Below are 21,461 nucleotides of genomic sequence, written 5' to 3'. Positions count from 1 at the left end.
ACTCACCTTTAAATAGCACCAGGCTGAAGACATGGCGACCAGCCTGTCCTGCCGGGGAGCCCTCTGGAGGGATAACCGGTCTGGCTGGATGCTGGGATGCCTTCCTGGTGGCTCAGGCATCTCCTGACCCTCTCTTCCTGGCTTAGGCGGGTCACACAGAGGGTGTGGCAGGTGCCACAGTCTCAGGGACAGGGGTCCCCATGGCTGAGGTCCAGCCTGGCCTGGCTTCCCACACTAGAGCCCTGTGGCCAACACCCCAAGCTTCAGTTCCGCCTCTGTAAAATGGGCCAGTAAAGAGACGTCTGGAGGAAGACAATGAGACCCTTCCACGGAGCATGCTGGGCAGAGGGCGTGGCACCAGACACCGAAGAAATGTCTGCCGCCTTCTCGCCGGCAGGATCCCAGGTCTTCCCTTCTTAGAGTGTCCGCCCCACACCGCAGAAGGGTGATCTGAGGGCCTTGTGAGAAATAATGGGGATGGGACCCACAGCGGTGAGACTGGCCCCACCCCAGGCGTCTGAGTTTCTTTAATGACACCTCGGAAACATCACTCATATACCACACAATTCACCCACTTACACTGTACAGTTCAGTGATTTTATTTTATTATTATTTCTTTGAGACGGAGTCTGGCTCTGTCACCCAGACTGGAGTGCAGTGGTGCGATCTCGGCTCACTGCAAACTCCGCCTCCCTGGTTCAAGCGATTCTCCTGCCTCAGCCTCCTGAGTAGCTGGGATTACAGGCACCTGCCACCACACCCAGCTAATTTTTGTATTTTTAGTAGAGACAGGGTTTTACCATGTTGGCCAGGCTGGTCTCAAACTCCTGACCTCGTGATCTACCTGCTTCTGCCTCCCAAAGTGCTGGGATTACAGGCATGAGCCACTGCACCCAGCCAGTTCAGTGATTTTAGTACCTTGCAGAGTTGTGCAACCACCACGACTGTCTAGTTCCAGAAAATTCCATCACCGAAAGAAGAAGCCCCATCAGCTGTCACTCATCCCCTCTGCCAGCCCCCGGCACCCACACATCCCCTTCCTGCCTCTGTGGATGGGCCTGTTGTGGACATTTCATATAAAGGGGATCACACACTGTGTGTCCTTCTGTGTCTGGCGTCTTTCACTGAGCATGACATCCTCAAGGTGCATCCGTGCTGTGGCTGGGGCAGAGCCTTGCTCCTTTTCACGCCTGTAATCCCAGCTACTCAGGAGGCTGAGGCAGGAGAATCTATTGAACCCAGGAGGCGGAGGTTGCAATGAGCTGAGATCATGCCACTGCCCTCCAGCCTGGGCAACAGAGTGAGACTCTGTCTCAAACAAAAACAACAACAACAAACACCGATCAGGGCTGGGCTAGCGCACGCTTTGTATTCAGTGGTCTCTTCCTCTTTGTAGCCTCTGTGGTTGGCCCAAAGGTAAGTCCCCACCCTGATCCCTAGAATGTGACATTTGCCTTATTTGGAAAAAGAGTCTCAATATATTGACACCATGAAGATCTGAACGATATGGAGAAGATTGTCCTGGGGCGTCCTAAACGTGGTCACAATACAGAGACAGGAGGAGATTTCACACAGGGAGACGACGAGGCTGCAGTGCGACCACAGAGACCGAGACGGGAGTGATGTGGCCGCAGGCCAAGCACACCTGGAGCCTTCAAAAGCTGGGAGAGGCAGGAAGGAGCCCCAGGGCCTCTGGAGGGAGCGAGGCCTCCAGACACCTTGACTTCAGCCCTGCAGTCCTGATTTTGGACTTTTCATTTCCAGAAATGTAAGAAAATGAACGTTGCTTTAAGGGACCAAGTTTGTGCTAATTTGTCACAGGGGCTCCAGGGACCTGGGCCATCCCCTTCCATCTAGCGATTCTCGACTCTGTGGGGTTTGCTTGGTTGGGTTTTGTTTTGTTTTGTTTTGTTTTTTTAGACAGAGTTGCGCTCTGTCGCCCAGGCCGGAGGGCAGTGGTGTGATCTCGGCTCCCTGCAACCTCCGCCTCCCGGGTTCAAGTGATTCTTCTGCCTCAGCCTCCTGAGTAGCTGGGATTACAGGCACCCACCATGCCCGGCTAATTTTTGTATTTTTATTGGAGATGAGGGTTTCACCATGTTAGCCAGGCTGGTCTCCAGCTCCCGGCCTCGGGGGATCCGCCCGCCTCGGCCTCCCGTAGTGCTGGGATGACAGGCGTGAGCCACCACGCCCGGCCAGATATATGGTTTCCCACTTTTGATGGTGATATTAAGTCTCTTCGTAAAACTTAAGCAAGAAAAATAATTAATGTTGTATTTATTAATTTATTTTTGAGACGGAGTCTCGCTCTGTCGCCCAGGCTGGAGTGCAGTGGCTCAATCACAGCTCACTGCAGCTTCTGCCTCCTGGCTCAAGCAATTCTACATCTTCCCACCTCAGCCTCCCAAGTAGATGGGGCCACAGGCAGGCACCATCACAGCCAACAAAATTTTTTTGTATTATTTGTAGCGATGGGGTTTGGCTACATTGCCCAAGGCTGGAGTGCAGTGGTGCGATCTTGGCTCACTGTAACCTCCACCTCTCCGGTTCAAGTGATTTTCCTCCCTTGGCCTCCTGAGTAGCTGGGATTACAGGCACAGGCCACCATGCCCGGCTAATTTTCGTATTTTTAGTAGAGACGGGGTTTCACCATGTTGGCCAGGCTGGTCTCAAACTCCTGACCTCACATGATCCGCCTGCCTCGGCCTCCCAAAGTGCTGGGATCTCATCAAATAAAAGAAAAGACTAACGCATAAGGAATGGTGAAATAGTTCAGAAGTCGGTTTCCACCCAGGTTTCTGGCTCTGCCAGCCTGCAGGTGTGCAAGGGGTGTCTGTAGGTCTTGGCACACCAGGCCTGGCTGATTCAGGGCCAGGCAGGTGACCCCAGTAGTGGGTGAGGTCTGAGGTCACAGCCCGCTGGGGCACCCTGAGGTGGACTGAGGCAGGTGAGGGAGGGTGCTGCCGTCTGTCGAAAACATTCCCAGCCGGTGGCATCAGTGCGTTCAAGCAGGCGTGGGCAGCAGCGTCTGGAATGTGCTGTAAGGAGGCTGCCAGGCCCTTCCAGACTGAGGTCCAGTCCTCGTTCTGGGCTGATGGGGAAACTGAAGTGCCAGGGTTTGGGGACGGAGGATAGCTTGAGCTGAGGCCCCCTACCTGAGCCCCAGCTACATCTTTGCTCCCTCTCCCCAGCCCCACTCTGCTCAAATTGCTCCTCTGTCCACACTTGTTCCTGCCTCAGGGCCTTTGCACTTGTTTTGTTTTGAGACAGGGTCCTGTTCTGTCAACCCAGGCTGGAGTACAGTGGCGCCATCTCAGCTCACTGCAGTCTAAACCTCCTGGGCTCAAGCAGTCCTCCTGCCTCAGCCTCCCGAGTATCTGGGACCACAGGTGTGCACCACCATGCCTGGCTAATTTCTTTTTTTTCCTTTGGTGGAGACTGGGTCTCACTATCTCGGTTGCCCAAGGCTTGTCTGGAAGTCCTGGGCTCAAGCGATCCTCCTGCCGCAGCCTCCCAAAGTGCTGGGATTACAGGCCTGAGGCACTGAACTGGCCTCCCTTTGCACTTTTTTTTTTTTTTTGAGACAGATTCTCGCTCTGTCACCCAGGCTGGAGTGCAGTGGCGAGATCTTGGCTCACTGCAACCTCCGCCTCCCGAGTTCAAGCGATTCTCCTGCCTCAGCCTCCCGAGTAGCTGGGATTACAGGTGCCCGCCACCACCCCCGGATAATTTTTGTATTTTTACTAGAGACGGGGTTTTGCCATGTTGCCAGGCATGCTTGCGTATTTGCCAAGCTGGTCTCGAACTCTGACCTTAGGTGATCCGCCCGCCTCAGCCTCCCAAAGTGCTGGGATGACAGGCCTGAGCCAACAAACCAGCTCCCCTTTGCAACTGGGATATTAGCCTGGAACACAGTTACCCCCAGATATTCCTATTCTCACCTTTCCCAAGCCTGCTGCCCCACAGCAGGCGCTCCCGCCTCTGGCCTGCTGCCCCAGCTGAACGACACAGGTGGGCACACCTTCCAGGTTCCATTCTAAAGCTCCCGCCCTGCTCCTCCTAGGCAGGATCACGCGGAGACCAGGGCAGGCTCTAGGCTCCGAGGTTTATTTCATTCCCTTGACCTCACCCCACTTGGCAGGTGAATCCAAGCCTGCCGCTCCATTCGGCTCCTGCCCCTGAGGGCTTGGGGATTGGAGGGTAAACTGAAGCTGGAGGCTGGGAGTCTCGCGGACTGGGGCTTTCTCTCCTCGCAGCCTCCCTGAGGTCGCGCGTGCTGTGTCTTCCAGCAACTTGGTGGCCCTCTCTGAGCCTCAGCTTCCTCCACGATAGACGGCATCCTAATGACTCTTACCCAAAAGTTGTCGTTGGAGCAATGAAGGTTGCGGACAGGAATCTCTAAATTGCAGATGCTGTCCTCGTTATTAGATGAGTATTCCTCGGAAAAAAAAAAAAAAAAAAAAAAAGCCGGGCACGGTGGCGGCGTCTGTAATCCCAGCGCTTTGGGAAGCCGAGGGGCGAGGATCTCTTTACCCCAGCAGTTCGAAGCTGCACTGAGCTATGATCACGCCACTGCACTCCAGCCTGGGCCACAACGCGTCCAAAACAAAACCAAAAAAGAAAGAAAAACAGAAAAAAAGTCCGGATTTGAGGTCCTCGGGAAAACAGCCTGAGAGTGCCTCCCAGTTGCCACGGCAACAGCTCTGTCCCGCCCCCCCCTTTGAAAACAGCAGGAGGAACCAATCAGAGCGTCCATCGGCGCATGCCTTCGCGCCTCCGCTGCATCCTGGGAGTCTACTTCCGGCTGGGGTTTCCCTTCGCAGCCTCCGTCGACCGTGAAACCACAACTCCCGGCAGGCGGCGCGGGCGCAGGCGCAGGCGCGGGCCGGTGGGGTGGTGACGGCGGCGTCGGCGCCCGGAGCGGCGTGCGTAATGTCGGCACTTTGCTGGGGCCGCGGAGCGGCGGGGCTCAAACGTGCCCTGCGGCCTTGCGGCCGCCCGGGACTCCCCGCCAAAGAAGGTAACAGAAAGGGAGACGGTCAGGCAGCCCGGGGGCCACGCCGCGGGCTCCTCCCCGCGCGGCCGGGGCCTTTGGCGCTTTGACCTTTGCCTCTTTGCACCTGGGCGTGCGGAGCCCACCGACCCGGCCCCGCTTTCCACTCGCCCTTGCCCGCTCTTCCGACTGAGGCTCCTCAGTGCAGTCTGACCTTTCACTCGTGGTTTCTTATGCAGCCTCCTGACCCCAGGTGTGGTGTTTAGGGCTCTTAACCTTTGACCTGCTGCACCTGGAGTGCGAGGAACCCTCTCTCCGCGGTTCCGCGCCCGTGTTCGCCGCGGCGGGGCCCTTCCACCTTCGCTGTCTTAGTTTCTTTCCAACTTAAGCCCGTGCTCCGAGAGTTTCCGCTGCGTTTAGGGCTCCTTTGCCCTTCGACCCTTCGGCCTCTGCCTTTATGGAGGCCCCCGCCCACACGCCCGGCCCCCCTCAGCCGCCCTCGTCTTTCCCGCAGGGACCGCCGGTGGCGTCTGCGGCCCCAGGAGGAGCTCGTCCGCCAGCCCCCAGGAGCAAGACCAAGACCGCAGGAAGGACTGGGGCCACGTGGAGCTGCTGGAGGGTGAGCGAGACCCCCACGGCGGCCCGGGAGAGGAGAGTCCGCTCCCTGCTGCCGGGAGAAAAGGTGAAGGCTCAGATTCTGAGACAGGTTGAGGGCGGTCTCCACCTCTCGGGTCCCAGGACACGCCCAGACGGCGTTGCTGGAACATCTCTTGCACCGCTCATGGGCCCTGTCCTTGCTGAGCAGGCTCCTTCCTGGAGCTCTCGTAATTTCCCCTCCCCAGAACCCCACCAGGTGCTCCCACTTTCCAGGGACACAGGTGAGGCCCAAGATTATGTCTGGAGAGACCCCCCCCCCGCCCCCCGCCAAGGCCACATGTGCAGAGCCAGGACGTGAACCCTGAACTGACTCAGCTGTCCTGGCTTGGCTCTGGGGGGTAGGCGCCTAATGGAGACTGGATGACTGCGAAACTTGGGAGGGACAGCCCAGGCTCCAGCTGTGGCAGGCCCTCGTCCTGGCCTGGCTGGTGGTGTGGGAGGGAGGTGGGAGCTTCCCTGTGCTTGCTTCCCGCCGGTGCTTCTGTCCCACATCCTGTCTGCGTCCATTAGCCAGCCGGGAAGGGAGAGACGGGAGAACCTTTATAAAGGGAAAAAAAACCTGGCCAGGTGCGGTGGCTCACGCCTGTAATCCCAGCACTTTTGGGTGGCCGAGGTGGGCGGATCAAGAGGTCAGGGGTTCGAGGCCAGGTGCGGTGGCTCACGCCTGTACTCCCAGCACTTTTGGGTGGCCGAGGTGGGCGGATCAAGAGGTCAGGGGTTTGAGGCCTGGTGCGGTGGCTCATGCCTGTAATCCCAGCACTTTGGGAGGCCTAGGCGGGCGGATCAAGAGGTCATGAGTTCAAGACCAGCCTGGCCAACATGGTGAAACACTGTCTCTACTAAAAATACAAAAATTAGCTGGGCATGGTGGTGAACGCCTGCAGTGCCAGCTACTCAGGAGGCTGAGGCAGGAAAATCACTTGAACCCGGGGAGACTGAGGCAGGAGAATCGCTTGAACCCGGAAGGTGGAGGTTGCGGTGAGCCGAGATCATGCCATTGCACTCTAGTCTGGGCAACGAGGGAAATTCCATCTCAAAAACAAAACAAAACAAAACAAAGCTCTCAACTGTTAATCCTAAAAGTATCTCCTGAGTTTTGGAGCACTCTGAAGGCGGACATCACGCTTGTCTTTTTATTTCAGCAATTTTTTTTTCTTGAGACGGATTCTCAATCTGTTGCCAGGCTGGAGTGCAATGGTGCGATCTTGGCTCACTGCAGCCTCCGCCTCCCGAGTTCAAGCAATTGTCCTGCCTCAACCTCCCGAGTAGCTGGAACTACAGGCGCGCACCACCACGCCCGGTTAATTTTTTGTATTTTTAGTAGGGACCGGGTTTCACCGTGTTAGCCAGGATGGTCTTGATCTCCTGACCTCGTGATCCGCCTGCCTCGGCCTCCTAAAGTGCTGGGATTACAGGCGTGAGCCACCACATCTGGACACCTGGGTCCCCCCCCCCGTTTTTTTTTTTTTTTGAGACAGGGTCCTGCTCTGTCTCTCAGGCTGCAGCACGGTGGCCTGATCACGGCTCACAGCAGCCAGGAACTCCTAGGCTTAGGTGATTCACCTCAGCCACCGGAGTAGCTGGGACCACAGGTGCGCGGCCCCGTACCCGGCCTATTTCAACAGTCTTTTTTTTTTAGATGGATTATTGTTCTGTTGCCCAGGCTGGAGTTCAATGGCGCTATCTTGAGTCACTGCAACCTCTGCCTCCCAGGTTCAAGCAATTCTCCTGCCTCAGCCTCCCAAGTAGCTGGTACTATAGACACACGCCACCACGCCCAGCTAATTTTTTGGATTTCTAATAGAGACGGGGTTTCACCATGTTGGCCAGGCTGGTCTCGAACTCCTGACCTTAGGTGATCTTCCTGCCTCGGCCTCCCAAAGTGCTGGGATGACCGACGTGAGCCAACATGTCCGGCCAGCAATAGATTTCCAACAAGGCTTCTTTAAACAGATACAGAACACTTAGGCATTGATTGGTTGGCAAAAATGCAACCTGAGGCGGCACGAGTAGGAGCTGTGTTTTCCCTGCGAGCTAGTGGCTCAGCCTTTACTAACTCAGCGTCCACCGGCGTAGACACTGGGAGCCTAGGAGTGTGTGTGTGGCAGCTCCACCAGCTGGGGGGTCTTGCTGAGGCGGGGTGCGAACTTGCAGGCCACGGTTGAGCCAGGGAGTGGGCGGTTCAGGGTCCCGGGAGTCTGTGCAGAGGCCCTGAGCTAGACAGTGAGTGAGAGGGGCAGGGGAGGCGGGGGCCACCTGGATAGATTCTGGAGGCAAGCCCAGAGGAGGTACTGAGAGGTGGACGGAGGGAGTTGTCAGAGACCCCGGGTTCTGGGCCTGGGCACCTGGAGGGTCTGAGCGGCCAGTGACCGGGGAGACATGGTGCTGCAGGTTTCGGTGGCAGCTTGTTAGGGCTGCTGAGTTCTGTGAGGCTCGGGTGGGGAGGTGCGGAGGTGGTGGGGTGCGTGTGTCTGGAAAGCAGTGGGCAGACCTTACAACGTTGTTGGCAGATATGAGGAATTCACACCTTGGGTCCCAGCGAGCTCAGCCACCTGCACCTCCTGGCCTGGCTCAGGGTCCAGAGAGACGGGTGCTCGAAATGGGGTGGGGGGGGTCCCTCTCACGTCCTTGCCTTCTGCCCCTCACAGTGCTCCAGGCGCGGGTGCGGCAGCTGCAGGCTGAGAGCGTGTCGGAGGTGGTGGTGAACAGGGTGGATGTGGCGCGGCTCCCAGAATGTGGCAGTGGAGATGGTAGCCTCCAGCCACCCAGGAAGGTCCAGATGGGGGCCAAGGATGCCACCCCGGTGCCCTGTGGCCGCTGGGCAAAGATACTGGAGAAGGATAAGCGGACCCAGCAGATGCGTATGCAGCGGTTGAAGGCGAAGCTGCAGATGCCATTCCAGAGTGGGGAGTTCAAGGCGCTGACCAGGCGCCTGCAGGTGGAGCCCCGGCTCCTGAGCAAGCAGATGGCTGGGTGCCTGGAGCACTGCATGCGCCAGGCCCCTGAGAGCCCCTGGGAGGAGCAGCTGGCCCGGCTGCTGCAGGAGGCCCCTGGGAAGCTGAGCCTCGATGTGGAGCAGGCCCCGTCGGGGCAGCACTCGCAGGCCCAGCTCTCAGGTCAGCAGCAGAGGCTCCTGGCCTTCTTCAAGTGCTGCCTGCTCGCTGACCAGCTGCCCCTCGCCCACCACCTGCTGGTCGTCCACCACGGCCAGCGGCAGAAGCGGAAGCTGCTCACGCTGGACATGTACAACGCCGTGATGCTTGGCTGGGCGCGGCAGGTGAGTGCAGCCGGGAGCCGGGCCACCTGCCCTGGTCATTGGAGACAGGAACTTGCCCTCATTTAGACTAGACTTTTCTCTCTTAGCCCCCAGGTTCAAGTCCTTTGTTTTTTATTTTAATAATTCTTTTAGGCTTTTCAAATACAAATCACGTGTGACTCTCAAATTTTGAAAATGACCAAAAAAGTAGGGAGAAATTCTGCTAATGCCTTGAGCATTTCCTTCCGGTCTTTCTCGGGGCTCGTGAATCTGTCTGGGCAGGGGTGCTTTTGGCCTCGTCGGGGGGCAGCCTGCAGAGCCCTCGTCAGGATGAGGCTTTGGTGTTGGGGTTGACTTTGCTCCTTTTTCTGGTTTCCTGAGGTGGAAGGTCGGGCTGCTGTGCTGAGATCCTTCTGTGTGAAATGTGGGTGTTCACTGGCGCCGCATTCCCTCTGAGCACAGCTTTAGATGTATCTCACCCGTCTTCGTTGTGGTTCATCTGGAGTATTTTCCAATTTCCCTTGCCATTTTCTTTTTGTTTGTTTATTTGTTTTCTGGGACATACTCTCCCTCTGTTACCAGGTTGGAGTGCGGTGGTGCGATCTCGGCTCATGGCCACCTCCACCTCCCAGGTTCAAGTGATTCTCCTGCCTCAGCCTCCTAAGTAGCTGGAGTTACAGGTGCCCGCCACCACCCCCGACTAATTTTTGTATTTTGAGTAGAGACGGGGGTTTCACCGTGTTGGCCAGGCTGGTCTCAAACTCCTGACCTCGTGATCTGCCCCCCTCAGCCTCCCGAGGAGCTGGGATTACAGGCGTGAGCCACCGTATCCGGCCAAAGTTTCTCCTCGGACCTCTTGGTTGTTTTGGAGGGTGTTGTTTACACACCCTTTCAAGGGAGCAAACGTTCCCAGCTTTCTCCCACCCCATGATCCTTCAGCCCTAATTTGAGAAACAGCAGTAAAAGTTTCTCTTAATATTTGGGTAAACATGGGATACTATTATATTAAAATACAGATATCGCAACATTAAGACCAATTCGTGATAGAGAACTTGATGTGCTTCTTTATTAACGCATCAAACAGTGAAATTCAGGATCAGGCGGGGCCAGTCTTGCGGTGAGGTCTGCAGTGCTCTTACCACAAGGTGGAGGCGGCGTGCTGCCTGGTTCCTCCTTGCTGCAGGGGGCGCCAGACTCCGGGAGGACTGAGGATGAGGGTCGTGTATTTTCCCCTCCAAGGTCACAAGCCCCCTGGATTCCCTCGGCAGAGAGCCCACACTGTAACAGGGCGCTTTTGGGATCGGCCCCTACGAAAGTGTCCCAAACCTGGCGGCTTGCACAGCAGAAACGCACTCTTAGCACGAGCCCAGAAGTCTGAAATCAAGATGTCTGCAGACCCGAAGTCTCTCCAGAGGCTCTAGCAGGGGCCCCTCCTGCCTCTCCCAGCGTTCGGGGGTGGCCAGCAGTCCTGGATGTCGCTGGACTGCGAGCTCAGCCTCCCGAGCAGCTGGGATTACAGGCGTGTGCCACCACCCCCGGATAATTGTTTTAATTTTTATTTTTAGTAGAGGTGGGGTTTCAGCATGTTAGCCAGGCTAAGGCATTGCTTCTATCTTTTTTTTTTTTTTTTTTTGAGATAGATTCTCTGTCTGTTGCCCAGGCTAGGGTGCAGTGCCATGATCTCGGCTCACTACAGCCTCCGCCTCCTGGGTTCAATAATTCTCCCTGCCTCAGCCTCCTGAGTGGCTGGATTACAGGGACTCGCCACCACGCCCGGCCAATTTTTGTATTTTTAGTAGAGACAGGCTTTTGCCATGTTGGCCGGGCTGGTCTCAAACTCCTGACCTCAGGTAATCCGCCCGCCTCAGCCTCCCTAAGTGCTGGGATTACAGGCGTGAGCGACCGCGCCCGGCCACGTATTCTAACCAGCACCATCCAGTAGAACTTTCTATGATGTTGGGAATTTTCCGCATCTGCCAACAGCTGTGTGTGGCTACTGAACACTTGAAGCTGGTGAAAGGGAAGAACTGAATATTTCAATTTAAGGACTGTGTGGCCAGTGAGGTCTACCATACAGAGGTTGTTTAGAAACTGCCCCCAAACCGGCCGGGCACGGTGGCTCACACCTGTAATCCCAGCACTTTGGGAGGCTGAGGCGGGCGGATCACGAGGTGAGGAGATGCGACCATCCTGGCTAACACGGTGAAACCCCGTCTCTACTAAAAATATACAAAAAATTAGCCGGGTGTGGTGGCGGGCGCCTGCAGTCCCAGCTACTCGGGAGGCTGAGGCAGGAGGATGGAGTGAACCTGGGAGGCGGAGCTTGCAGTGAGCCGAGATCGCGCCACTGCACTCCAGCCTGGGCGACAGAGCGAGACTCCGTCTCAAAAAAAAAAAAAAAAAAAATGCCCCAAAACTCATGTCTCTGGTCTCTGGTGTGTGGCCACCTCATGTCACAGCATGTCTTCAGCTGCAGGACTATGGGATGGGAGGATGTAAGGGAATTTTTTTCCCTTTGGAATAGTCTGTTACAGTTACAGGCCACTCTTAAGCAGCCACTGGGTCAAAGGAGAAATTGCTCAGAACAGGGATGTCAGGAAAAACGAATACAAGAAAAAAATTATATATATATGTATATATATATGTATATTTTAAGACAGAGTCTCCAAGTCTGTGTCGACAGCAAAGTTTCTGTCTCCCAGGCTGGAGTGCAGTGGTGAGATCCCGGCTCACCGCAATTTCCGCCTTCTGCATTCAAGTGATTCTCCTGCCCCAGGCTCCCAGTAGCTGGGATTACAGGCATGTGCCACCACGCCCAGCTAATATTTTTTTTTTTTTTTTTTTTTTTGTATTTTTACTGGAGGGAGCACAGGCATGAGCTCCCAGGCACCACGCCCAGCTAATTTTTTTTTTTTTTTTTTTTTTTTGTATTTTTAGTGGAGATGGGGTTTCACTATGTTGGCCAGGCTGGTCTTAAACTCCTGACCTTGTGATTCTCCTGTCTTGGCCTCCCAAAGTGCTGGGGTTACAGGCATGAGCCACTGTGCCTGGCCAAAAATGAAAAAAAAAAAAAATTGCAGGGGATATTTAAGCTATACATGGCTGGGCGTGGTGGCTCACGCCTGTAATCCCAGCACTTTGGGAGGCTGAGGCGGGTGGATCCCCTGAGGTCAGGAGTTGGAGACCAGCCTGGCCAACAGGGCGAAACCCCATCTCTACTAAAAATACAAAATAATTAGCTGGGTGTGGTGGCATGTGCCTGTAGTCCCAGCTACTCAGGAGGCTGAGGCAGGAGAATCGGTTGAACCCGGGAGGCAGAGGTTGACAGTGAGCTGAGATTGCACCACTGCACTCCAGCCTGGGTGACAGAGCGAGACTCCATCTAAAAAAATAATTAAATAAAATTTCCAAAGAAGAAGTAAACTATGAAGTTTGAAAACACTTGGAGATAATGAAAATGAAAACACCACCTGTCAGAAGTCCTGGGATGCAGCTGACACAGTGCTCGCAGGGTAATTTATAGTCACAAAATGCCTATATTCGGAAAGGTGATGGCCAGGCGCGGTGGTGCACACCTGTCATCCCAACACTTTGGGAGGCTGAGGCTGGCGGATCACGATGTCAGGAGTTCGAGACCAGCCTGGCCAGCATGGTGAAACCCCGTATCTGCTAAGAATACAAAAAATTAGCTGGTGTGGTGGCGTGTGCCTGTAATCCCAGCTACTCAGGAGGCTGAGGCAGGAGAATTGCTGGAACCTGGGAGGCAGAGAACCCGGCCCAGCTGAGATTGTGCCACTGCACTCCAGCCTGGGCAACAGAGCAAGACTCCATCTTGGGGGGAAAAAAAAGTGAAACATCTCAGACCAAATACGTCACCTTTCACCTTAGGAAACTAGAAGAAGCAGCTGTCACTAAACCTAAAGCAAGTAGATGAGAGGAAGTTACAAAGATTAAAACAAATCGATGAAATGGAAGGCAGAAACAGCAGAGAACAGTCAAGCCAAGTCAGTCCTTTGAAAAGATCCACACAATTGACAAATCTGGAGGTTTAACAAGCTGCCTCCCAGAGGAACGTGAACCTCCCACAGTCCCACCTGGCGGGCCACGCGGCCGCCTCTGCAGGTGGAGCTTGTGTGTCAGAACCTCAGGGGGACGCATCGGTCTGCCTAGCTGGCCACTCCTGCCTGGTGACCCTGTCCCCTGCTGAGCTGATGGCTACAGAGAAGGGGTCTCCAGGGAGCAGGGAGGATGTGGAGGTTGGGCCATCCCCCCAGACCCTCACCCTGGCTTGGTCTCCCAGGGTGCTTTCAAGGAGCTGGTGTATGTGTTATTCATGGTGAAGGATGCCGGCTTGACCCCGGACCTGCTGTCCTATGCGGCTGCCCTCCAGTGCATGGGGAGGCAGGACCAGGACGCCGGGACCATCGAAAGGTAGGTGGTGTCGGGAGGGCGCCCACCCCCCACCCCCCACCATGTCCCTGCCAGGGTTTTAAGATCTGGGACGGTGCCTGGGCTGGGGACCCCCAGAGGGCCTGACAGCCACACTGAGACCTGCAGGCTAGCAGGAGGTGGTCACGAGGTTCCCCTGGGGTCTGTGGAAGCCCAGCGTGGGGCTGGCCCATCCCTCGAGCAGGCCTCCTGCACCACAGGTGTCTGGAACAGATGAGCCAGGAGGGGCTGAAGCTGCAGGCACTCTTCACCGCCGTTGCGCTGTCTGAGGAGGATCGGGCCACTGTTCTGAAGGCCGTGCACAAGGTGAAGCCCACCTTCAGCCTCCCGCCGCAGCTGCCGCCCCCGGTCAACACCTCCAAGCTGCTCAGGGACGTGTATGCCAAGGTGAGCCCACGTGGGCCCCGGCAGACTTCAGTCCTCATAGCTGCCCTTTGGGGGTTCCTGGAGCCTCAGCTCAGACCAATGGGCCTCCCTGGTGCCCAGGGCTCACCTGGGCTGGGCCCTGAATTCCTCCCTTCCTCCTCTAAGAAGATGGGAGGACCCAGAGCTGGGAGGGTCTTGGCCCTGAGGGTGTGGGCTCAGGGGGACGAGGTGGTCGGGCGCCGCAGAGAGAGGGTGGAGTGACAGGAGAGCAGTGCGTTTGAGTGGGGCTGCCAGGTGCGCGCAGTGGGCTCGTCTGTTACTGAGGTGTAATTCACCTGCCATAAAACCCTCTTAAAGGTGTAATTCAGCGATTTTAGTGTAGTCACGGTTGTCTAATTCTAGAATGTTCCATCACCCCAAAAGGAAGCCTCGTCCCCATCCCCGTCACTCCCCATCCCCTCCCCATCTGTGGATGAGTCTGCTCTGGACATTCCATAGAAATGGGACCACACACTGCGTGACCTTTTGTGTTTGGCATCTCCCACTGAGCGTGACGTCCTCACGGTGCATCCGGGAGGCGGCCTGGGTCAGGGCTGAGTCATGCTCCGGTGCGTGGATGGCCGCGCCGTGCCCGTCTGTTCGTCGGTTTATGGGACGTTGGGCTGTTTCTACTTATCGACTACGAGTCATGCAGCTGTGAACGTTTGTGTACAAGCTTTTATGTGGACGTGCGTCTTTGATTCTCAAAGCGCTAGGCTTTAGTTGTTATTTTTAATTCATCTATTTCTGGATGGGTCACATTCATACAGTTCCGAGTTTGAGGAGAAAACAGCAAACATCTGGGGGTGCAGTGAACGGTCTCCCCAGGCTCTGCCAGCTCCCAGCATCACCGCCCCTGCCACCCCCTGCACGGTGCCCAGTGTCCCTTCTAGAGGGGTCGAGGCCAGGAGGGGCCAAGGCCTTTGGTTTGCACCGCTGGCACTGACTTTACCCACAGCCTGCCTTTCCCCGTGTCAGCGATGGCCACCAGCAACTTGCAGGAGACGCAGAAACGCGTGCACCCATGCTGTCTCGGGGTCCTGGGAGGGCAGGTCGCCCTCTGGCAAGCCCCCAACTTCACTACCCCCATCCCTGCAGGATGGGCGTGTGTCCTACCCGAAGCTGCACCTGCCCTTGAAGACCCTGCAGTGCCTCTTTGAGAAGCAGCTCCACATGGAGCTGGCCAGCAGGGTGTGCGTGGTGTCCGTGGAGAAGCCCACGTTGCCAAGCAAGGAGGTCACGCACGCGGTAGGGGCTGAGCCGGGGTCGCGTGTCCGCGGCAGGGGCTGAGCCGGGGTCGCGTGTCCGCCGCAGGGGCTGAGCCGGGGTCGCGTGTCCGCCGCACGGGCTGAGCCGGGGTCCCGTGTCCGCCGCAGGGGCTGAGCTCCGTGTATGCGGTTAAATTGCTCATGCCCTGGTCTGGTCATGCAGGGCCTAGGAACTCAGCCTGGCTGCCGCTCAGGGAAAACTTGTGGGGTCCCGAGGTTGGGTCTTGGCCTGTGCTTCTGCGCACACTGCGGCTGGGCTTTTGCTCTTGGCTGCGTCAGGCACGCTGAAGCCGGCAGAGGGCAGGCCGGGGTGAGGAGCTACCCGGAACACACAGCAGGGACCTTGAGGGCCATGAGGTCTCTGCAGGGAGCTGCGGTGACCCCCGTCCTGTGAGCCTGGGTCCCGCCAGCTGCCACGGGGCTCACCGGGCCCGTTCATCCCCCGCAGCGGAAGACCCTGAAGACCCTGCGGGACCAGTGGGAGAAAGCACTGTGCCGGGCGCTGCGGGAGACCAAGAACCGCCTAGAGCGCGAGGTGTACGAGGGCCGGTTCTCACTGTACCCCTTCCTGTGCCTGCTGGACGAGCGCGAGGTGGTGCGGATGCTCCTGCAGGTGCGTCTTCCTCCGCGCGGCCGGGTCCCCGGGCGGGGCGGGCAGGCACTCACGGCTTCCTGCCGCAGATCCTGCAGGCGCTGCCCGCCCAAGGTGAGTCCTTCACCACCCTGGCCCGGGAGCTGAGTGCGCGCACTTTCAGCCGGCACGTGGTGCAGAGGCAGCGAGTCAGTGGCCAGGTGCAGGCGCTGCAGAACCACTACAGGAAGTACCTCTGCTTGCTGGCCTCCGACGCCGAGGTGAGGCTCGCACCCCCTCTCCTCCTGGCTGGGGCCAGTGGTGGGTGGGCGCTCTCCCTCCCTGGGGCAGCCGGGTTTGCACCCAAGCTTCAGTCTGTTCATCTGTATGCTTGGGCTGACAGATGCCCCACCGGGCGTCAGGCACGGGCGGTGGGGCATCTAGCTCAGGGGCCCTGGTGCCCAGCGCCCTGACCGCCCTGTCCCACAGGTGCCCGAGCCCTGCCTGCCGCGGCAGTACTGGGAGGCGCTGGGGGCGCCCGAGGCCCTGCGGGAGCAGCCCTGGCCCCTGCCAGTGCAGATGGAGCTGGGCAAGCTGCTGGCGGAGATGCTGGTGCAGGCTACGCAGATGCCATGCAGCCTGGACAAGCCGCATCGTTCCTCTCGGCTTGTCCCTGTGCTCTACCACGTGTATTCCTTCCGCAACGTCCAGCAGGTGCCAGGCAGCAGTGCCCTCCTGAGCTGGGGGGCATCCTGCTGGGGGGACCAGGGACCCCATGGGGTTGGCGCCTTTGGGCGGAGCCTTGATCTCAGCGCAGCCGTCAGTACCTCCCAGGACTCGGGACACACCATGGGTGGCCATGCAGCTGTCCGGCCGTTTCTGGAGGTGGCTTCTGTTCGTGGGAGGCCACACTGGTTTCTTGTTGGCCGGGGAGCCGGCCCCTCTCACCCAAGTTTAAGGGGTGGGGACAGGAAAGCCCCAGCACCGGGGCCCTGACCCGTCTGCCTGTCGCACCCCAGATCGGTATCCTGAAGCCGCACCCGGCCTACGTGCAGCTGCTGGAGAAGGCCGCGGAGCCCACGCTGACCTTCGAGGCGGTGGATGTACCCATGCTTTGCCCCCCGCTGCCCTGGACATCGCCGCACTCTGGTGCCTTCCTGCTGAGCCCCACCAAGCTGATGCGCACGGTGGAAGGCGCCACGCAGCACCAGGAGCTGCTGGAAACCTGCCCACCCACCGCGCTGCATGGCGCGCTGGACGCCCTCACCCAACTGGGCAACTGCGCCTGGCGCGTCAACGGGCGCGTGCTGGACCTGGTGCTGCAGCTCTTCCAGGCCAAGGGCTGCCCCCAGCTAGGCGTGCCGGCCCCGCCCTCCGAGGCGCCCCAGCCGCCCGAGGCCCACCTGCCGCACAGCGCCGCGCCCGCCCGCAAGGCCGAGCTGCGCCGTGAGGTGGTGCACTGCCAGAAGGTGGCCCGGGAGATGCACAGCCTGCGGGCGGAGGCGCTGTACCGCCTCTCGCTGGCGCAGCACCTGCGGGACCGCGTCTTCTGGCTGCCGCACAACATGGACTTCCGCGGCCGCACCTACCCGTGCCCGCCGCACTTCAACCACCTGGGCAGCGACGTGGCGCGGGCCCTGCTGGAGTTCGCCCAGGGCCGCCCGCTCGGCCCACACGGCCTGGATTGGCTCAAGATCCACCTGGTCAACCTCACGGGGTTGAAGAAGCGGGAGCCGCTGCGGAAGCGCCTGGCCTTTGCGGAGGAGGTGATGGATGACATCCTGGACTCCGCGGACCAACCCTTGACGGTAGGGGCGGGGCCCCCGCATTCCCCGCCCTCCCGCGTCCCCCGGCGCCTCTGCGCCCCCGCGCCCTCCCCCGCGCCCCCTGCCCGTCTTCCTCCTCCCATCCCCCTCCCCTGGCACCCCCGCTTTCCCCACGCTCCCCCCTCCCCTGGCGCCCCCACGTCCCCCGCCCGCTCTCCTCCCCCGCGCCCCCTGCCCGTCCTGCTTCTCCCTTCTCTGCCCCAGGGCCCCCGCGTTCCCCCCTCCCCCGCATCCGCCGAGCTCCTTCCTCCCCAGGCGCCCCCAGGTCCCCTGTCCGCCCTCCTCCCCCCGGCAGCTCCGGAAACACTTGTTTTAGCCCGGTCCACCCGCAGCTCCCATTCTCCATCCGTGGCTATGGAGAACTCATCCAGCCGCCGCCCCGTCTCTCGCCCACATGCGTCCCGTGTTCACTATCACGCGTGTGCGTCTCTTCCCCATTTCTCACCTCCCCGCAACACAGCCTCCCAGCGGGCTCAGGGATCGGGCCCGGGCCTCACTGCCCCCCCATCCGCTGTCCCCGCAGGGCCGAAAGTGGTGGATGGGCGCGGAGGAACCCTGGCAGACGCTGGCCTGCTGTATGGAGGTGGCGAACGCTGTGCGCGCCTCCGACCCTGCAGCCTATGTCTCCCACCTCCCCGTCCATCAGGTGAGCCAGCTGGGTCGGGCCCCCGAGGCCGTGCGGTGTGCACTGGGCCTGGGGCTCGACTTGAGGGTGTGAGATTTCCCCTTCGCTCGTGGTATTCTCTGGAGGTGGTCCTAGAGTGTGCGGGAGCCATGGCTCCTGGTCTCTCCCGGGAGCGTGCAGGGGCTCCGGTGCACTTGGCTGGGGGCTGCACGGCCCTAGGAACGGCTCGACCTGGGGGGTGGTTTGGGGTCCCACACGTCTCTGCCTCTCTAGTCTCCATCTCCCGTTTGCCGCCCCTTCCTCAGGACGGCTCTTGCAACGGCCTGCAGCATTATGCTGCTCTGGGCCGCGATAGCGTGGGCGCCGCCTCCGTCAACCTGGAGCCCTCGGATGTGCCGCAGGACGTGTACAGCGGCGTGGCCGCGCAGGTAGGGTGTGCCCTGTTGCCCGGGGGCATCTCGGCGTGGGGGCAATGTGGGCCCTGAGTCTCGGCCCCAGGTGCCCTCACCTTGGCTTGTCCTGAGGATGTGGTGGGGCTGGGGCTGGGGCGGGGGCTTCATGGGTGCTTGGTGGCCCCTGGGCTGCTAGCGGGGCTGACCCGCGCCCCCCGCCCACCCGCGGTGCAGGTGGAGGTGTTCCGTAGGCAGGACGCCCAGCGGGGCATGCGGGTGGCACAGGTGCTGGAAGGTTTCATCACCCGCAAGGTGGTGAAGCAGACGGTGATGACGGTGGTGTACGGGGTCACGCGCTATGGCGGGCGCCTGCAGATTGAGAAGCGCCTCCGGGAGCTGAGCGACTTTCCCCAGGTGCGCCAGGCCTGTCGCGCTGCGAACACGTTGGTTTCACTGCCATTTAAAACTCAGACGGGTGTGCCCCCGACCCAGCCTCCCAGCAGGAGCCCTGGCTGCTCCCCCAGACCCCTGGCTGTCTGTTAGGGCTTGGGCGTTTCTTGCTGACTGCGTGAGCGTCAGGCCCCATTCCCCCGCCCCCCTGCTAGGCCCTAGGCCTTGGGCCTCAGTGGCTCTGAAATAGGGGGGAGTAGGACGTGAATGGGCCAGCCCCTGAGGACCTGCACCTGCTGCCCGCCCTCTGCAGGAGTTCGTGTGGGAGGCCTCCCACTATCTCGTACGCCAGGTCTTCAAGAGTCTACAGGAGATGTTCTCGGGGACCCGGGCCATCCAGGTACGTCCTGTCCCATCCCCGCTCGGCCAGGACTCCCAAGCAAGTGGACGGGATCCCCGGCCTGAGCCCCCTGCCCTGAGACGGCCTGTGTCCCACAGCACTGGCTGACCGAGAGTGCCCGCCTCATCTCCCACATGGGCTCCGTGGTGGAGTGGGTCACACCCCTGGGCGTCCCTGTCATCCAGCCGTATCGCCTGGACTCCAAGGTCAAGGTCGGTGTACCACCCCATCCCTCCCCAGTGTGCCACCATCCCATCCCTCCCCAGTGTGCCACCATCCCAGTGTACCAGCGTCCCAGTGTGCCACCATCCCAGTGTGCCAGCGTCCCAGTGTGCCACCGCCCCAGTGTACCAGCGTCCCAGTGTGCCACCACCCCAGTGTACCAGTGCCCCAGTGTACCAGCGCCCCAGTGTACCAGCGCCCCAGTGTGCCACCGCCCCAGTGTACCACCCCCTCAGTGTACCACCACCGTGCTGGGCCTCGGGTGGGACTCACCGGCTCCTTCCCCTTTTTAGCAAATAGGAGGTGGAATTCAGAGCATCACCTACACCCACAACGGAGACATCAGCCGGTGAGTGGGGGGCCTGGGCTAGGGGCTGGCCGGGGGTCTGGAGAGCAGCCACAGTGGAGACAGCGGCCAGTTAGGGGTGTCCCTGGGCCGCCCCCACCGGCACCTGTTCCGTCCTCAGAAAGCCCAACACACGTAAGCAGAAGAACGGCTTCCCGCCCAACTTCATCCACTCGCTGGACTCCTCCCACATGATGCTCACCGCCCTGCACTGCTACAGGTGGGCGTCTCTGGACGGCGTGGGTGCCGCTCGCCTCCCAGGGGCGTCTTCTGGCTAGCAGGGCACAGCTGGCAAGGCTGGGTCTAGCAGGGGACAGTGCTGGGGGCAGGGACTGGGCAGAGTGGATCTGCTGTGTCTGTGGGGCCTGTGCAGAGGCCCTGAGGCTGTGTGCCCCAAATGTAGGTGGTCCTGGCAGCTCCCCTCCTGTGGCCTGACAGGGAGAGCCGAGCACGGGCGCTGCCCCTTCCTGCTGGGCATTTCTTGGCACCGCGACGTGTGGTTAGATCTGGAGCACGTGGAGGCCGTTCCAGCAGAATCTACCGGCCACGGGAGCTGGGAACGCTCAGGATGCGGGGCGGTGGCCCTGGCAGGAGGGGACAGCGTAGCCGCCCTCAGAGCTGAGGCTCCACAGCAGCGCGGGGGGCGGCAGGTGTGGGGCGAGGAGGCTTCTGGGAACATTTCCTCCCCCTGTGCTGATGCCTAACCCAGGATGTTTGGGGAGGGGTGGGGCGAGGCGAGGGGTGGGGCGAGGCGAGGGGTGGGGCGAGGCCTGCAGGAGGGTGGGCTTCCCTGGACCTCAAGTGGAGGGGGCTGAGCACAGGGCCAGGATGCTGGTCACCGGGTGGCCCTGTGAGCTCCCCTCCCTTCAGGAGCCCTCCGCTCTGCCACAGGAAGGGCCTGACCTTCGTCTCTGTGCACGACTGTTACTGGACCCACGCAGCTGATGTCTCCGTCATGAACCAGGTGCCCCCATAGTCTGAGCCTCAGTCCACCCATGGGTGGGGCCCCCACACTGGGGCGTTGGGTAGGGGTGGTGCCCAGAGCCTGCCTGATCACCCCTGGGGATCCTCTGACTCCTGCCCAGGTGTGCCGGGAGCAGTTTGTCCGCTTGCACAGCGAGCCCATCCTGCAGGACCTGTCCAGGTTCCTGGTCAAGCGGTTCTGCTCTGAGTAAGGCACTCCCTGACCCCAACTACCTGGACCCCCCCCCGCCCCCCCACCCCAAAACCTGGCCTCAGCCTCACCCCACCCTGCTTCCAACCGCCTCAGCCTCACCCCACCCTGCTTCCAACCCCAGGCCCCAGAAGATCTTGGAGGCCAGCCAGCTGAAGGAGACACTGCAGGCGGTGCCCAAGCCAGGTAGGCGGGTGGGCAGCCTCGCAAGGGTGGCTCGAACTGTGGGCCAGGGCGGGGCTTTCCCGCCACCCACGCCAGGTAGGCGGGTGGGCAGCCTCGCAAGGGTGGCTCGAACTGTGGGCCAGGGCGGGGCTTTCCCGCCACCCACGCCGTCCGCTCTGCTTCCTCTGCAGGGGCCTTCGACCTGGAGCAGGTGAAGCGTTCCACCTACTTCTTCAGCTGACACCCCGTGAGCCTTGTGTCAGTGTGTAAATAAAGCTCTTTTGCCACCCCCGGGAGCCACTGTTTTTAGGGAGGGTGCACG

The 21,461-nt window shown here is 59.8% G+C and overlaps 1 protein-coding gene across 5 annotated transcripts; it reads left to right on the top strand.

Moving 5' to 3' along the window:
- Positions 1-1,235: 1,235 nt before the first annotated feature.
- Positions 1,236-21,435, top strand: POLRMT (RNA polymerase mitochondrial). 5 transcript variants are annotated; one of them, XR_004667720.3, is made up of 21 exons: positions 1,236-5,020; positions 5,508-5,675; positions 8,299-8,927; positions 13,207-13,337; positions 13,556-13,742; positions 14,859-15,008; positions 15,477-15,641; positions 15,710-15,880; positions 16,089-16,313; positions 16,619-17,407; positions 17,949-18,071; positions 18,356-18,478; positions 18,677-18,856; positions 19,146-19,232; positions 19,331-19,444; positions 19,748-19,803; positions 19,922-20,020; positions 20,204-20,450; positions 20,692-20,764; positions 20,886-20,971; positions 21,099-21,149. XR_004667720.3 is itself a non-coding variant. In XM_034944198.3 (21 exons), the coding sequence occupies exons 1-21, from the start codon at positions 4,933-4,935 to the stop codon at positions 21,378-21,380; spliced, it is 3,756 nt and encodes a 1,251-aa protein (XP_034800089.1). In that variant the 5' UTR covers positions 1,246-4,932; the 3' UTR covers positions 21,381-21,435. The 5 variants fall into 5 exon arrangements, 2 of the variants coding, with proteins under 2 accessions (XP_034800089.1, XP_034800090.1); XR_004667721.3 differs by having other exon boundaries at positions 1,238-5,020; positions 5,508-5,612; XM_034944198.3 differs by lacking the exon at positions 20,204-20,450 and adding an exon at positions 21,331-21,435 and having other exon boundaries at positions 1,246-5,020; positions 21,099-21,160.
- Positions 21,436-21,461: the final 26 nt, after the last annotated feature.

This window comes from Pan paniscus, chromosome 20, assembly GCF_029289425.2.
Source record: "Pan paniscus chromosome 20, NHGRI_mPanPan1-v2.0_pri, whole genome shotgun sequence".
Lineage (NCBI taxonomy): Eukaryota > Metazoa > Chordata > Mammalia > Primates > Hominidae > Pan > Pan paniscus.
This window is presented reverse-complemented; position numbering and strand designations above follow the sequence as displayed.